The sequence below is a fragment of the Gavia stellata genome, chromosome 1 (genome assembly GCF_030936135.1).
Source record: "Gavia stellata isolate bGavSte3 chromosome 1, bGavSte3.hap2, whole genome shotgun sequence".
In the NCBI taxonomy this organism is placed as follows: domain Eukaryota; kingdom Metazoa; phylum Chordata; class Aves; order Gaviiformes; family Gaviidae; genus Gavia; species Gavia stellata.
In genome coordinates this window covers 84,176,853-84,194,323 of record NC_082594.1, presented here as the reverse complement: position 1 = coordinate 84,194,323, position 17,471 = coordinate 84,176,853, and the positions used below count along the sequence as shown (strand labels likewise).

Sequence of the window (17,471 nt, the reverse complement as noted above, 5' to 3'; positions counted from 1 at the left end):
GCCGGTCACAAGTGGAGTCCCCCAGGGCTCAGATTTGGGTCTGGTCTTGTTTAATATCTTTATCGATGATCTGGATGAGGGGATTGAGTGCTCCCTCAGCAAGTTTGCAGATGACACCAAGTTGGGCGGGAGTGTTGATCTGGTTGAGGGTCGGAAGGCTCTGCAGAGGGATCTGGACAGGCTGGATCGATGGGCCCAGGCCAATTGTATGCGGTTCAACAAGGCCAAGTGCCGGGTCCTGCACTTTGGTCACAACAACCCCAGGCAACGCTACAGGCTTGGGGACGAGTGGCTGGAAAGCTGCCCCGCAGAAAAGGACCTGGGGGTGTTGATCGACAGCCGGCTGAATATGAGCCAGCAGTGTGCCCAGGTGGCCAAGAAGGCCAACGGCATCCTGGCCTGTATCAGAAATAGTGTGGCCAGCAGGAGCAGGGAAGTGATTGTCCCCCTCTACTTGGAACTGGTGAGGCCGCACCTCGAATCCTGTGTTCAGTTTTGGGCCCCTCACTACAAGAAGGACATTGAGGTGCTGGAGCGTGTCCAGAGAAGGGCGACGAAGTTGGTGAGGGGTCTGGAGCACAAGTCTTATGAGGAGCGGCTGAGGGAACTGGGGTTGTTCAGTCTGGAGAAGAGGAGGCTGAGGGGAGACCTTATCGCTCTCTACAATTACCTGAAAGGAGGTTGCAGAGAGGTGGGTGTTCATCTCTTCTCCCAAGTGACGAGTGACAGGACAAGAGGAAATGGCCTCAAGTTGCACCAGGGGAGGTTCAGGCTGGATATTAGGAAAAATTTCTTTATTGAGAGAGTAGTCAAGCAGTGGAACAGGCTGCCCAGGGAAGTGGTGGAGTCACCATCACTGGAGGTGTTCAAGGAACGTGTGGATGTGGCATTGTGGGACATGGTGGTATTTGTTGATGGTTGGACTTGATGATCTTACAGGTCTTTTCCAACCGTAGTGATTCTGTGATTCTTTCACTGACAAAGCAACTATACTTTGCGTGATCAGTGTAGGACAGACCTAAAGGTAAACTCTCAATGTTGTAGAATAAGAAACTCCATACCATAGTAGACCTACTCTTTTCTTCCATCTGCCTGTCTGGCTTTTCCATCACTGCCGACAAAATGATGCACAGTGAATGTTGTTACCTTCAAAATCACACTTCAGTTGATGTGAGGATGTTTCCCATGAAAGCTAAAAGGCCTGACTGTGGGAAGAAATATTTGTTTAGTGAGAGTTGCAGTTGCTTCTCAAAATATTTGCTGGCTGGAAAAAAAACTCCCTCATTTTGATGTAAAGATCTAGCTGGCTAAATGTATATAGTTGTGAGAGGCATTTTGATAAAATATTATCAGTCTCTGATTGCTTTGGACATGAAAAAGAATATGAAATATTCTGAAATCTATGCTTTCACAAAATCATGTAAAATTCTGATGTTTTCAGTTCTTTGCTTTGAATATTTTGGTTCATTCAAACCAAGAATAGAGCAACCAAAATGTCTTGTCTCTCAGGATTTTGATAATGTAAGCATGCTACCAAAGTGCAAGAAGTCTGATTTGTTTGCTGTAGCACCACAAAAGACCTATTCTACTTCAAAAGGCCATTCAAAATATAAAACAGCTGTACTCTTGAAGCTGTAGGGTGGCTAATATGATTTACTTGTGAAAACACATCATCTTCAGCTTAAGTAGAAGCTGTTTTATCACCACCTTGACCACTAAATTTAGGAATGGTGTAATTAAGTCTCCTGTCTTCACTGGAAGTAAGGCTGGAACCCAAGGAGGCAGACTCCTAAGGAGGGGAGTCTGGAGGGAACTTTTTACCACATTGAACAACAGAGGTGGAGCAGTCTAGAAGTTGCTTCTCCTCCAGTTTTGCGTCTTGGTCAGATGATGTACTGGCAAGATTTTAGCAAAAGAGGCCCTCAAACATCACATCTGTATCAGTGAGAAATGTGACAGTGCCAGATAAACCTCTCCCTCTCAGCCCCCTGCCCCCTCATACAACACCTGGTCAAACTGTTAGTTTTATCATTATACATTCCTCCCAGACCCACAGGTAACATACCTGTCAGTCCTTCTTTCTGTGCTCTGGCAATCCTCCACTGCTCTTCTTACAGCACAGGGCCTTATGCAGTTTCTCTTTCAGCAGCCATGACACACAGGACTTCAGGATGAAGTGGTGTGATCACACAGTCACCCTTTTCTGAAAGGACGCATGGCCAAGGCCAACACTCTGTAACTCTTGAGGCAGGGCCGGGAGAGGTTTTGCCTGGACTGTGGGTGAGGGAAGCAAAAGTTTTTTTCCTGTGCCTGCTCTTCGGTCCTTGAGCTTTTTCTGGGCAAGCAGGCACCCTCCCTGGAGGTATTCAAGGAGCGTGTGGATGTGGCATTGTGGGATGTGGCTTGATGGGCATGGTGCTGTGTGGTGTGGGGTTTTTTTTTGTTTGTGTGGTGTTGTGTGGTGCGGTGTGGGGTGGTGGTTTTTTTTTTTGTTTGTTTGTTTGGTTTTTTTTTTAATGGTTGGACTTGATGATCTTACAGGTCTTTTCCAACCTTAGTGATTCTGTGATTCTGTGATGAGGGTAGAGAGGTGACCTTCAGGCTTTCCACTCAGGGTACCATTTCCTCCTCTGCAGGCACAGCAGGAGTATCTGTCTGGGCATTGCAGCCAGGCAATGCATGTCTGACACATGCGTATCTTTGCTGGTGAGAGTTATATGGAGTCTCCCTTCCATGCAGTTGCAGAAAATGCTGTAGTAGTGGGCACAGCTGAAAATGTTAACAAGCAAATCAAGGCATCAATTTTCAGAGGTGGCTTTGGAAAACAAAAAGTGCTCACCTCCGAGCTCCAAAACCCCAACTTCTTTGACTATCATATGTCTGATGCAACCCTAGAGTTTCTCAACTGTAACACGGTCCTTAGTAATTTTATATTTGGGGAAAGAATGTTGAGGCCATTTTCAACCTCTTAAAGAAGAAATTCAGCCCAGTTGCATATTTTTTGCTATATACTTGGACAATATAGCTGTACGCTTTCAATACAATTCTCACTGGAGAAAGCACCCTTTTAAAAAGTTGCAGATGGAAATCTGCCTCACAGGAACTAAACTTGTCCCCACCATAAGCAGCATGTCCCTCCAGGCTATTAATGCTGTAACTATGATGATCAAGTGAATGTTCTATCTGGATAAGGCAGTGCACTGAGAGAGCCTAAACTTTTTTCTAAGTTTTAGAACAGATTTGAGTATTTGTTTAAACAGTCACCATTTGAAGGTGGAATGAAGTACTGCGTACTGAAACTTCATCCATGCTTCTGATAATGATGGCAAAGCCTGTAATAATCACTAAAAAATCCCATGACAAGCCCATCTGTTTCAGAGAACAATATTAGTAGGAAGTCAAAATATCTCATTGTTTTGTCTCTCTGTGGTCATGTTCACTATAATTAAAAATAGCTTATTTGTGCACTAATAACGCATAGATAATCAAGCTTCCAGAGGGGATACAGTCAGGGATGGGACTTTGTATATCAGAAGTTCACGGCTGACAGCGAATCAAAATTCTGATTTTATTGGAGCTGTTGAAAAGTAGATGTTCTTTCTCTCCTCAGAAATGAAATACAATGGTGATGATAAAATTAGCGCAAACTAGTATGTGTCAGACATGTGGTAAAGTTAGACGCCTCCTGCTAGATGTTTATAGGGTGATGCAGTTGCGTGTTGATAAGGCAGTAAGTCACTCCTGCAAGCTTGATGTTTTCAAGCTGCAGAAGATTGTCTCACTATTCTATTACCCATTATGCAACACCCCAAGGATACAAGATGCTGTATTATAGACGATATTTGTTATGATAACATTTGGCAATGGTTGAGCCCCTGCTATCTCAAAATCATGGCCCACTACTCTGAGCAATATTTTCTGTGTTTCCTTGGTACTCCCTTTGGATGAATGCCTTCCTCTGTTTTCTCTCATCTTTTACTTTGGTTGTAGACACCAGGTTAGGGATCGTCCCTTTATTTTGTGTTTGTACCTGACTCCATACTCCTAGGAGTCACAATAATGTTAAAAATACTACTAATAAGGATGAAAATCCTCAAAAGCAGTTCCACTTACTGCAGAGACTCCACAGAAGCTTGTCATCCCCACCAGGAAAATGGTCAAACAAGAGACCTTTAGAGACCATGTAGATCTTTGTGTTGGCCTCACAATGGCAGGAGCTGCCCTGTTCTCCTGCCAAGAGAGAACAAGACTTTTCCACAGGAACTCCCTTACAGTTCCCTGGCCACATTAGCTCACAGTCTGTGTGCTGCAAGCCACAGCATGGCTGGGCAACTGCCCCATGGCTTTGAGGCAGGGAATCAAGTGCTTTCCTCTGTCGAGGCAACTGCCAGTGCCAGCCTTCCTTCATCCAGTCCCAGGTCCTTCAGCCAGTCCAGTCGCACTTCCTGGTTGTTTATATTTGTGTACCTGAGAAAAAGGGACTGCTGTCCCTCATACGTTGCCTGTGCTTTGGATAAGGAGAGGGGATTTCATCTCATTTGACTGCTCTCAGTTGAGTGGGATTCAGGTCACCTAACTACAGCTGAGCTAGTGACCTGCTAACACCTTCAGTGTCAATGGAGAGAAAGAGGCAGTTTGGAGGCACAGTTTATCCAACAGACTTTACAATGAGATGAACGTGCACCCAATGGACCTGTTTTTCTCCATTAACTGTAATAGGCATCTCAGATAACTAGTTCACATTCAGTCAGGTGAATCATACCCATGGGATCAGATTGTTTTTATTTTTAATGATTGTGGGGTGGCATGGAGCTGTAGGCACTCTATCTCTGCAAGAGCCAGTAACAATGATCAGCTCATACCTTGTCATAAAAACACCTTGGGGAATGCATCATGGAAGAAAAGGAGGTTATTTTCAGGTGTAGCATTCATAGCAGCAAAGTTCCTTGGTATTTTCATCTGGTGATGAATCATATACCAAGTATTTAAACTGGTTTGAGTCTAGTTCTGAGAATAGCCTTTGGGCAGCACTGGAAAGGGGGGAGTTCAGCTTCTGGTTATGTCAGGTCTTTGTCTTCTACATGACTCCTCTTGAACTGAATGCAGCTGCTACTGCTGCATTAAGCAAACGACACTCACATAAAGGTTCAAAAAGTCCTCACTTGCTGCCAGTACTCTTTGTTGATGCCCAAGTGTCCTCACTTTGTGATGAAACCTCCCCCCAGACTGGTTAATTTTGAAAGATTTAGTCTGAACTTAGCTTAAACCTGTTTGGCCATGTTTGTGATACAATGGCATTAAAAAAATCATCACTCTGTGTTATGCAGCTACAATCTGCTTTCCCTGGCAGGATAAAGCCATTACCTTCTTTTTGTTGCTTAACCGCTGAGAGGATGGGTCATAAAACAGTGCAAGGTTATTGAGAGGTTCCTTAATCATTTGTCCTGGCCCCAGACACAATGATAATGTTGAAGATTTCCATTGGTATTTATACAGCACTTGCCACAATAGTATCTGTGACCCTAACTCAGAAAAACATTCCTTTTTAGAAGAGCTCTTACACATGTGTTTAGCTTTAAGCAGAGGTTTATGTCCCTCTATGGATAAGGACTGCGAGGCTGGGGCTTAAGGAAAGTAGTCATCTGCGTAAGCTTTCAGGATGTCCTTCTTGGGTCTGTGAGTGTGCTCGAGTACAGACTGAAATGCAAGCAGGAGTTTCCTCAGATTGAGCAAAATATGGATTTTGATCAACCTTTATTTTTGCCTTCTCATGCACACAAAATATTATTCACCATGCACATGTTTTCTTAAATAAAAATACTGATAGTTACTGATGGCCTTGAAAAAAATTAATTTTGGGTCCTAGGTATGTGTTTGTGCTATAGGTCCTCAAATAAATTTAGGACGTTAGTGGGCCTTTCTTTTACTATCACATTCTACACATTTTTCCTCCATTGTTCAAAATACCTCCAGGAGATCCTGAAACACAGCATTAATGCAAAGACCATCTATGTCAGGCTGGAAAGAGCAGCACATGGAAAAAAGGGGTTCTGCAAACACGGGTTCTGCTGACTCACTCAGACATCAGTTTGAAGAGGGTAGGGTATTTTTTCTTAGGCAAGAAACCTAGGAGCTTGTCAATCATGGAGAAAAGGTACAAACTGCTGAGCTGCAGCACCTGATACGAGATTGTCAATACTAATTCTCAAGAAGGGGCCCAGTGTGAACAGTGCAGCCTATGTGTGGGATTGTGCATCTATATGACGTGGTGCATAAGCCAAATATTTGACCAGCATAAATCAACGGGGTAATGAACTCAGTGCCTGATTTAAGCCAGTGTCCAAGGTGGGAAAGGCCACTGGATGTACCACTGCTTTTTCTCTTGTTCCTTTCCAATGCTAACTACTTTTAGGGTTTTTCTGGCATCTGAGATTGCTAGGAAGAAGACAGATAGCCCATTATGGTTTCTTTTGGAAGGACAAAAGTTGTAATTATCCAAAAATCACAATGCTAACCCAAGTTATCATTTCCTGATGTCAATGATGTTGCTCATAGCCCAAAGAGAGGAAAACAGATATTCCTCTTTGAGTTGAAGAATAGTTTTGGAACATATGAAAGGTCAGTGTTATGAAAAACACACAACTTCTTTTAAATATGAATCTGATTTTTGTCTTTGGGTATGGGTTCCATTCTTCGATAAGATACTTAGAAAAATGATATTAAGAGCAGCAGTTAGCTGAAGAGATAAGAATGAACGACTTAAACGTACTACTTTGATATTTGTTATTGATGAGCTCTACGCAAACATTTCTTGTAGGCAATAGCATTATGTATTTTGTTGAATAGAGGGTGTACATTTACGGGTACTGAAAATTTAGGACATTTGGAGCTTTCCAGTGATATGGCTCCGCAGGTAATTTGTTCATTTTGCGAGCATGTGAAGGACATTGCCCTGGCCCTTTGCCAATGGCTTCTTCTCTCCTTTCTTTCTCTCTCAAGCCTTAATGTATATTTTAAGCTTTCTGGGGTCAAAGATCATAATTTTGCTACCTATGTGAACGACGCCAAGCACAGTGAAGTCCTGCTCCACATCTAGGTGGTAGCCATTGCAACCAACAACTGCCACAGTGGTGATGGCTCACCCCAGCTGACTACTAAAATCTGGGCCAACCTAAGGGAAGTGGAGCAAGGGCATAGCAGGGAGAAAAATGGATGTTCCTCCGCACCAGGAGGCTGAACAGCTCAGACTGAGGTAGGTCTCATTAGACTCCCACCTGGCAGAATATGGGGAAAGGAGTAAAAATAAACAACATCATAAAAGCAGAGTGGGATCCAAGCAGTACAAGATGATGAGAGCAGAATGGAGAATAGGAAGGGAACCTGGAAGGAAGGACTGTAGTTACGGGAGAAAGCCTAAAAAAGGGAGGTAGGGGTATCTGAAAAGTGGGAAATAGCATGTGCAGATGACTACGGTCAGGAGAAGCAGGCAGACAGTAGCTCTGTTCCTTTTGCTTTTTGGGAGGAGCTGGATCTCCCAAAAATGTCAGCGGAGGTTTGACCTTTCTGCATGCTTCCCCCTGCTCTGTGGCTGAGTGTGGAGCTCCCTTCCTGTTCAAATGCTGATTTTAACTGCCATCCACTCGATATCACTGTGAGAGGGGATAAAGTCCTTGATCATCACATGAGGGGTAGGTTTGGGATACTGTTGAACCTAACACCTTCCTCCAATTTCACATTTTGAAATATTTATTCATCTTTCTGTGCAAAGCTGCACTGTTCTAATAGGGGGTTTTCAGTCAGCCAGAGTATGTCTGTCCGTATCTAAACAGGGCTTGAATTTAAACTGCAGTACGTGAAAGAAGTCTCCACATTTGCGTGGTGCTAGCAGCCCTATGGCACGTCATCTACGGTATCATCTGAGACCATAAGAGGTTCTGTGTTTTCATTTGATGCTGTCCTTTTCAAAACAGGATGACCAGAAATGAATGCTTTGGAAAGATTTTGTGACCACATGCTATTAACTGCTTCTGGGCTGCAGCAAGAGAGTGCCCGACTGAAGCAGTTCAGTCTGTGGTGTCCGAGGCTGTGGGGCTGTGCCCTGACAGTGGGGCTGATGCACCTTCCCTGTTCTTTTCATTTTTTAAGCTTTTGGTTTTGAGTGCTTTTAAGTTGTGGATCGCCAGCTCTGTGGTCAAAAGGATGAGGGACATCTTTCTCGATGCTGAACACTCTGTTTGTGCTCTAGCAACTGTTTAAAAGAACATTTTAGGTGAGAGTATTGTAGTAGTCTCAAAGGAGTCAAAACAAACACATAAGGCTGTATTCACTGTTCCTGTTTTGGCACTTAGGTAGATTGGAACAAAATTAGGTGCTTCTCCTCAGATGTTTTATATCCCAGATAGCTGCAGTGAGATTTGTTTGACCAAAGATCCACCACACAAATACCTCTTGTGATCTGGTGAGCCTGGGCTTGCTGGGCAGCCAACAGGAAGGCTTTCAAGGTGATTTCAAATGAAACATGCTCTAAAAGTGTCTGTATTTCTCTGTCTTGGCTATAGAGGGAGCAGAGTGTGACTAACTCACAGACAGAATAGATATCCACACTGTAAAAATCTAGAACTATCTATCTGGGATTCAGCCCTCCCTTAAAATCTAGCAGTGCCTTCTGCTCACCATCTTGCCTAGCATCAGCAGTGCTCAGAGGGAGAGTCTGCACTTTATCTCAATGCTGTTGTTGTTATGGGAAAGGGCATCAGGAAATTTTTTACTGGATGGTTTCCTGGGAAGAAGTTATAAAATCAGCTGTAAAATCTGTTCCCTGCAGGAAGAAGTCAAATATAAGAAGAAGGAAGACAATTATTCTGGCATTGTGCTGGTAGGCAGCTGGTGATCCTGTCAAACTGCAGAGCTTGTATAGGTACTAGGAAACATGGAGAGAGTAGAGGCAACAGATTCACTTCAGGTTTGAATTGCCCAGGCAACACTGAGCAGGGCTGGAATTGACAGAGAAGCGATAACTCAGTTCTAAGGGCTCTGTGTGAGTTTTGGATAATCGTGGTTTAGTTAATTAGGATACACTTCTGATGACTGCATAGGGAATTCTGTAATGAGCACTGCTCCTTCCATTTCTTTCGACCGTATTCCTCCAGTTTCCAATATATGAAAAACAGTAAAAGAGAAGAAGGAACAACCTGCATACATAGGCAGGCTTTGTCAACACCACTATGATGCATCAATATCAGAGGTACATTTTATTAATTACCACATTTCAAATCCTATTGGAGATGCATTTTTGGGGTATAAAAATTACTTCTACTACTTGTTCCTCTTTCTATACTAGTTGTGAAGGCATAAAGTCTGTTCATTTCAGTGCATTCAGTCCACATTAAGGAACTTGTATAGCTTTAAAAATATAAGAAACCTTAAAGCAGTACAAATTCTTGCTTTAGATAAGCCCGGAGATATTTTCTTACCATAAGGAGGCATGTATACTTCTTCTGTTCTCTTTGATCTTAGGTTTAAAACTTATTTTGCTGAGTTAATAATCTTCAGTAAAACCTCTTGATGTTTAAGTAAAAGAAATGGAAAAGCTAGTCCCAAACTACCGATCCTTACAAGAAGTGCAGGGATATGTCTCCTAATTCACAGAATATCATCATCTCATTTTACAGGTTTGCTGTAATTTCATTCTAGTTTAGAAGTCTTGGATGCTGATTCAGCTAGAACACCTTTTTACTGTAAAGAGAGAAAAAAGTCTTGTTAATGGTTAATAGAGTTTAATTTTAATATCTTTGGTCCCATTACCACACTAGTGCTGGTCCTATACTCGCATGTTTTGTAGGGTCAAGGAGACAGTTTGTGAATGGGAGTGAATATAAGCTGCGTTTCTTAGAACAAATGAGTTTTGACGCCTTGACCTCAAGCTGAATTTCAGCTTTCCTACATCAGCAAAATTCTCAGTAGCTTGTTTGTAAAACTATCTTGAAATTCAGTTACTGGTGCTAAGTATTCACATTCCTTCTGACCTATTTGTCCATAAGTATTGAGATGGGCTTTCCAGTTTTCACCACATATGAAATGTATGAGAAATCATTCACCTATGAAAAACAGCCATCTCTATAAAGAAAAATGACAGCTTGCTGGAGCACAATATAATGTTCTGTATGGGCATAAAAGAGGAGCAAATTACTTATTCTGAGTTAACTACACAGGGAATTTTAGGTCAGTGGAAGGTAATTACCCAAAAATGAACTTGGCCCGCATGTACAGGCTAACATCTGTATCATTGCAAAATAAATGCCACAGATGTTTTAATAACAAATAACAGATGCAGTCAGTGCTTGGGTTTCAGATCTCATCTAAAAATGTTCCTCTTAAAGGTGACCCTTTCCCCCACCCCTTTGCCAGCCCTTTACAGAGCACTTGCTTGCTACCGGTTCAGACTGCCGGTGGCTACACACCTCATCGCCAGCTTCCTATATTTCTGCTTTGCCTTTAAGGACTGGCATTTTATTTATGAGAGCCCTTTATTTGCAAGTCAAAAAGTACAGTCAACTGTATGACCAGAGAGTACAACTGAGAGCACCAGCCCAGTGCAACACAGCCATTTATAAACATAACTTTTTACTTGGGTTGGAGGCAATAGTTTTCAGCAGATCTGATGAGTCAGTGGAAATGCATACTCAATGCCTTGATAAAGGCACAAACACAGATGTTGGAAAGCAGCAGCTAAAGAAACCAGTATTGTTATGGGGTGCTGTGTAATACTAAGTTTCTGTTAAACAGGTGTTTTTTAAGTGAATAAAGACTTTAAACTGGTGCAGTAGGCCTTTGTAGGGAGTGTTCTCCTGTGGGAGTGGAGAATGGTCATGTACAACATGCAGGTGGAAAATGCAACGATTGTGCTAACTCTGCTGCACAGCCACAGCGCTGAGGCTGGACTAAGGCTGCTTTGGCTGACTGGGGCATGACCCAAACAGTAGTCAGGATGGGAAATGGCAGATGCATTCTGCACTCTGCAGCACATTGAGTGTTGTGTTTGCCCGCTGTGTGGATGGGCCCTTGTACTTAGGGCAGCTTCCAGCTGTATCACCTGCCCCTGCAGTGACGTCTCGTGGTTGGCACCAAAGCTTTGGCACTTGAGGTGGCTGGCTGCAAAGGCACATGAGTTGTGCTCACCAGCTGAACTCATTCAGGTTGTCTATATGGGTGACCCAGGATTCATGCTGGTGTGGCTAACCACCTCAGGCACAGCAACCATGTGATCGGTGTCTGCCAGGTTCCGTGAGAGCTGTGATACGGGGAGTGCAGCCTGCATCTGTCAAATAGCTCTGAAGGCTGCGATGGAAAGGGTGAGGAAGTGGGTATCTCCCCCTCCCAATTTATACGGGCACAAATCCTGCAGATCGGTCTGGCGCTGGGTACTGTCAAGAGCCGGGACATTCCTGTGTGCTCCTGTTTTGCCAGGTATTCTCAGCTGTCCTCAGTAATGTGCTGCCTTTTTGTACAAGTGCTCCATGTGCTGCACTGGGGACAGGCTGTAAAGGTACTGGCTTTCTGACTTACCCCTTTCCCTCCAGAGGACGTCTCTGTCAGCATTGGAGCGGTCAGAACAGCAGATCAGGAGAGCATCCAGCCTGGAAGAGCTGCTTCGCATCACCCACTCTGAGGACTGGAAGCTGTGGAAATGCAGGCTAAAACTCAAAAGTCTGGCCAACTTAGACTCCCGCTCTGCATCACATCGCTCCACCAGATTTGCTGCTGCTTTCTATGATATCGATACACTGAAAGGTAGGTGCAGGTTTGCAGCTGAATGATCTCACCTTCAGGACCACTGATTCTTAACCAGTAAAGGGTTAAGTACCAGAGGTTTCCTAGAAAACACCCATACTGGAAACAACAGGGTATTAATGGAAAATGACTTTGTATGAAAAAAAGTTGGGCAATAGCCTGAGTCTGCCTCCCTGTTTTGTGGCCAAATCAGGCTTATTGTTCTCTGTATGCTCTCTGAAGGGAAGACGTATGAGGTACGGATTTGTCAGTCCACACAAAAGGAGGGGAAGACAACATGCAAAGAACAGGTTGGAATGACTGGCCGAGGGGCTGGCCAGCAGCATTGGGCTAAATCTCAGAATTTGCTTGCAGGCAGAAACAAACAAGCTTTCCTCCAGGAATAGAAATCCCTTTTTTTATTAGTTGTGCTCTGATGTAAGGCACTGTATCAGCAGCAGTGTCTGGGTGGGAATTGCAGACGAAGGAGGTATTGTCCTAATCCCAATCTATTTGAGGAAGTCTCTCCAGAGAGAAGTAGATGATCTTGAAAGAACAAACCAACACCTGAATGCGGGGAATCACAATCTATTCCCTCATCTGGAGCAAAAGTGAATACCATTCCTTGTAGGAGAGAGACTTGAGAGGCATTATGTGTTCACTGATGTAAAATAAAGGACCGGTTACTATACTTTGACCAGCAAATGGATATCCTACAGCAGAACTATACCGTAGCCTAACAAAGGACAGACCGAGCTATTCTTTTTTGTTCGGTCGGTAGCCTGAAGTGATACGATCATAGCACTTTCCTTTTGGGAAATCAGATATTGCTGATGCTGTTCCTATACCAGTTTTACAATAACCACAGTCACATTTGCACACCATTACTCAGCTAAATTATGGCTGAGCAAAGGCCTTAATTTGCTTCTCTGAGCCACGGCACAGAAATGCAGACATGAATGCCAGTCCGAACAGGGTTTTCATATGACAGGCATGGTTTTAAACTTCTCATAGAAATTTTGTACAGAAAAAAAAAATCCAGTACACACTGGAAAAACAATTCAAAGGTCTTTAATTAATGATACACATTTTGTTTGCACACCTTTACAAGTCTAGGAGTCCATAGAGCTGTTATTAGAAGTAGTACCCAGTGTCAAATGCTGTAATTCTCTATTCACGATTGCTCATTTAGTGAGCACCAGAATTTCTGAAAAATGAAAATATTCCTTTTGTCAATAGAGCGAGACCACAGAGGATGTTGTCAAGTGTTTCTGAGGCAGTGCATATTGCAATGGGCTTTTTTTCAATGCCAGAATAATGTAACTGTTAAGGTAATAAAGTCAGATGACCATGGTCATACAGATATAGTTTTCTTATAATTGCTTGGAACAGCTGTTAGGTCGCTTCCTACTTTTGCTTTAAAAGTCTAACTCTAAATACAGAGATGTCAGCTTTCTCATCCAAAGTCAAGCCACTGAAATTTAAGTCTAAAAAAGCCTATTGGGTCACCTTCTCCATTCTTTCATCCGAAGTGGAATTATCCCAGGACAGAGACTACTTTTGTTCTAATATCTTAATATGTTCACGGTACTAAAACTCCTTTTAAAAAACCTAAGCCTATAAACATGTATTTCTTTCCCACACCCTTTCCAGTCATTAAGCATTGATCTTTTTGCCAAGGGCATCTGTTTTGTTTTAATAAAGTGTTTTGACGCGAAGGCTGGATCAAGGCTCCTTGTTGTTTCACTGCTAGACCATCTTCCACAGCACCCCAAACTCCAGCAGGGCGAATTCAGGGCTTTGTTCCTCCTTTCTAGAGCTTTAATGATGAATCCACTGAAAGCTCATGTCACCTCGTCTAACCACAGCCTCCCCCAAGCAGCTCAGCTCACCTAGGACTGCAGCGCTTTCAAGCTGGAGTCTGTATCAGAGCCAAATTCCTCAGCAGCTGCCCTGTGCTTGCTCACAAAAAAGATTAGGGTGACCACGGTGTTTCTGAACAAAATGTGACACCAACTTCTTTGACCACCCCTTCCTATAGCACCCCTTTGCTTAAAGAAGTCGTCAATAAAGGGAGGATGTGTGCAGTTGGAAAGGTCATCACCACTTACTGAAGTGACATCTGAATGGTTACACGCACATACCTTAATGAGTTTGGCAAACACTTTAATTTCTATTTTAAAGCCTAGGATTGGATTGCTGTTTTGATAGACTAACACTACGCTAGAAAATTCTACTGATTTTAGTGATTTGTCTCTTAATTTATGCTGTGAAATCAGAAACGGGGCCTCAAGCTCTTATTTCTTGTACTTTTTGGGAGACTGGAAAGTGGAGTGAATCAACCCTGGGGAAGGACTTTGCAGGAATAAACAAACTGATTTAAATATACAGAGTCAGCTGAAGAGAAAGTTATAAATAGTAAAAGGAAAGTCAGGTAGGAAAGAGAGAAATAAATGCTTATCCAAAGACAAAGTATAGCATTTAGATTAAAAGTCTTCCAAAATTTTTATTTTTTTTTTTTTCAGAACTTCCCTGTAAATGTATGCTTTGCTTGCCCAATAGTAGGGAGGTGGACTGCATTGGAAGAGAGAGCAATGTTCTTAATAGTACAGGAGTTGCTTTTGATCTTTCAGAAGCCTGCTGGAGGGAGGCAGACAGGAAAAATGTTTTTCATAATTTTAAGGAGGACTTAAAGCATAAACATTGATGACTCTTGAGTAATTCCATAACTTGAATCAGGTAAGCAAAAGCCAAAAATAGCAGGGCCACCTCTTAACGAGGCTTGAGATAATATTATGTAAATGCCACTGCTTTCTCCCTCTGGTTCAGTCAGTTAATGCATTATTCCTTCTCACAGTCAGAATTTGACAGATCAGTCTAAAATAAATTACTAGTTGACAACAATTCAGTATTTGAAAGATGTCACAGTGTTTTGAATAGATAAATCATGCTTGAATACATATTCCTGTTATTCAAACTGAACCCCCTGAGGGTACTGAGGTGTGAGAGTGTTTGTCTTGGATTTCATTAGACATTTTGGAAACGGTGCTCGCTGGCTGACATCCAGTAGGAGTATAAATACCCTCTGACCAGAATCTGTTAATCATTAATGTGCTGTTGCAGTCAGGCCAAGGCTCTACTGAGTCTGCAGTGGGGTACATGCGAAGAGAGGGTAAAATGACAATAAGGAGGTCTACCCTGGAGAAAAGGAGAACAGGGTGTGGGCCAGCTTTGTCAGACAGCGGCTGTGAGCTGACTCTTGGCTAGGGGAAATCAATGCAGCTCTACTTAACCCACTGGCATAAAAGGAGATTTTGGTCATCTGCATTGAAAGCTAAAGGCGGATAAATGCAACGACCTTTCTGCCAGTGCAGCTGGTGTAAGTTACTGGGATAATTTTGCACTCAGACTCTCTCTGGTCCTTAGATCAATCCAAGTAAGTGCGAATCGATCCAAGTAAGCGCAAATGGCCTGCCAGCACTTCATTTTTATTTACATAATGCTTCATCCTCACTAATCAGAGGTTTAACTTTGCCATGATTGCTCATAAAAATGGTGTTTTCTCCAGTCATAGATGAGGAATGGCAAAAGACTCAATGTGTGCCAAGAGAAACCTGCGTGGAAGTTGCCAAAGAGCTGGGTACAACAACCAACAAATTCTTCAAGCCTCCCTGCGTGAATGTGTTCAGATGCGGAGGCTGCTGCAACGAGGAGAGTCTGAGCTGCATGAATACAAGTACAACTTATGTGTCGAAAACGGTAAATGAGGCTATTCATCTGCTTTCTTTTTACCCTGGCTCTCCAAGAAGGGAGGGGAAGGAGGACATTTGGTTTCTGAGATCCTGTTATGAAAGATCTGTCTGCACTATCACAACGAACAGAAGAATTAATCTTTTATCCATGCGGAGTGAATGCAGGCATGAGCAACAGCATTTTACATTCATGTTGCATTATTAAAAATGGATATATATGTGTAGAGATGGAAAATCAGGCCCTGAGAAAGTGACTGCAGGCTCATGTGATGTTAAGGTGTTTAATCCTTCTTTAATGTATTATTACTTGGATCTGGGACCTCTTGAGAGTATTGGCTCATGGGAATCCTCTGCACCAAAGGATTAAGAGACACTCCAGGAAATTTTGCTGTGTGAGGCCAGGAGTTTGAGAGCTGCATTTTCAAAATTGCCGTCAGTGCCAAAAAGGCTGGCTAATAATTTTGGATGTGCAGTTTTGCGAGCCTAAAAAGGGGACATTTTCAGCAGGAGAGGACAGATGCTCTCAATTTGAATGCCTCAGGATCTGAATGTCCCAAATCACAAGTCACTTTAGAAAAGAAAGGCTTAAGCCAGTAGTCAATTACTGCTTAGTTGCAACAGGCGACAAATACCTGAGTTTTAATGACCAGCGCCAAAAGGTGAGCATAAAGTAGACAGAGAACTTCTTTCTGTAGACTCCATCCAGTGTCTATGTATAGAGATACCTTGCTCCAGTGGGTGACTCTGAACAGAGCTCCAAGTTTAGTACTTTCAATCAGCTCTACAGATGAAACCATCTGTGTTCATACCTACAGAAGGAGCACAGGAGGCTGGTCCTCCTAGATTAACTTTCACCTTGTGCATGCCTACTTATAGTTGATCAAACCTTTTGACCTGCAGTAATATATTAAATTCTGGTTATTAAAAAGGCTTTTCTTTAAATCAGAACAAAGATTGAGGGCAGTTGTTTTAAAAAGAAAATGGAAGTCCTCATAGTGAGCAGGTCCGATTCGCTTCTGTATTTGTTTCAGGTTTGTTGGAATATAATTCCACGGTGCCTGGTTGTACTGGAATACAGTTGGAGCAAAATAAATCAGGGCCCATCTTTCTTGCGTCAATGTTCATTAATTGCTTTCATTCCACACCAGAGGAGAAAGCTGTTATGAGCTGTTGGCCACTGACAAAAGACATCCGATCAGCTCAGGGAGATAGGTCAGGCTAAAAAGTATTTATTTATTTATGTGTTTTTGGAGCAGCAGTTCACAAGTTTGTTGAAAAACTGCAGTTCTGCAGACTGTAACATTCCTTTAGTGTCCTTCAAAATAACCATTCCCTTAAAAGCCCCCAGCTAAGTTCCACTCCCGGATACACCACAATCAGTCCAGAGTTACTCTTCTAAAATGAATGGAATTACTCGCATATTAGTGATGTAAAATATCCACTGAAGGATATTCATGCCACCTAAAGTTAGATGCTATGACACCTAAATTTAAATGTCTAAACTGTCAAGCTTAGGAATATTTCTCAGCCCCTGAATGTGGATGCAGCATTAAGCCAAGACACGCTGGCATGCGAAGATGTATCCTATGCTTTGGTTTCCATGGGAAGGAAGCTGGCTTGGGGGGGACTGAGGGGGTGTGAGTCACTTCAACAGTTCCCACACATAGCTGCCCAAGGAACAAGGGCTTCCACAAGGCTACTCAGAGATCACCCTAAACAATCTGGATGCAATGAACATAGGCTGCTTTGTTCCTTAGGCTCCTGTTATAGTCAACAGAGAGATGTTTCCAGGGTAATTCCCTGCAGGAACCCAGCTGAAGCAGAATGAACTCTCCTGTATTTAGTCCTGTTTCTTTCTTCTCTGAGGATGCTGTGGGGGTTAAGTTAGTCCCCTAAAGATGCATGCTGTGATTATACCTTGGGACAGTTAAACAGCTGTCTCCTTGAATG

General features: G+C 42.8%; 1 protein-coding gene across 1 annotated transcript in view; it reads left to right on the top strand.

The window, feature by feature from the left end:
- VEGFD (vascular endothelial growth factor D) overlaps window positions 1-17,471 on the top strand; it is a 32,019-nt gene that overhangs the window by 7,987 nt on the left and 6,561 nt on the right. Inside the window, exons 2-3 of the mRNA XM_059821845.1 lie at window positions 11,580-11,790; window positions 15,338-15,528. Of these exons, the coding sequence (XP_059677828.1) occupies window positions 11,580-11,790; window positions 15,338-15,528 (402 nt within the window). The remainder of the gene's footprint in view (window positions 1-11,579; window positions 11,791-15,337; window positions 15,529-17,471) is intronic.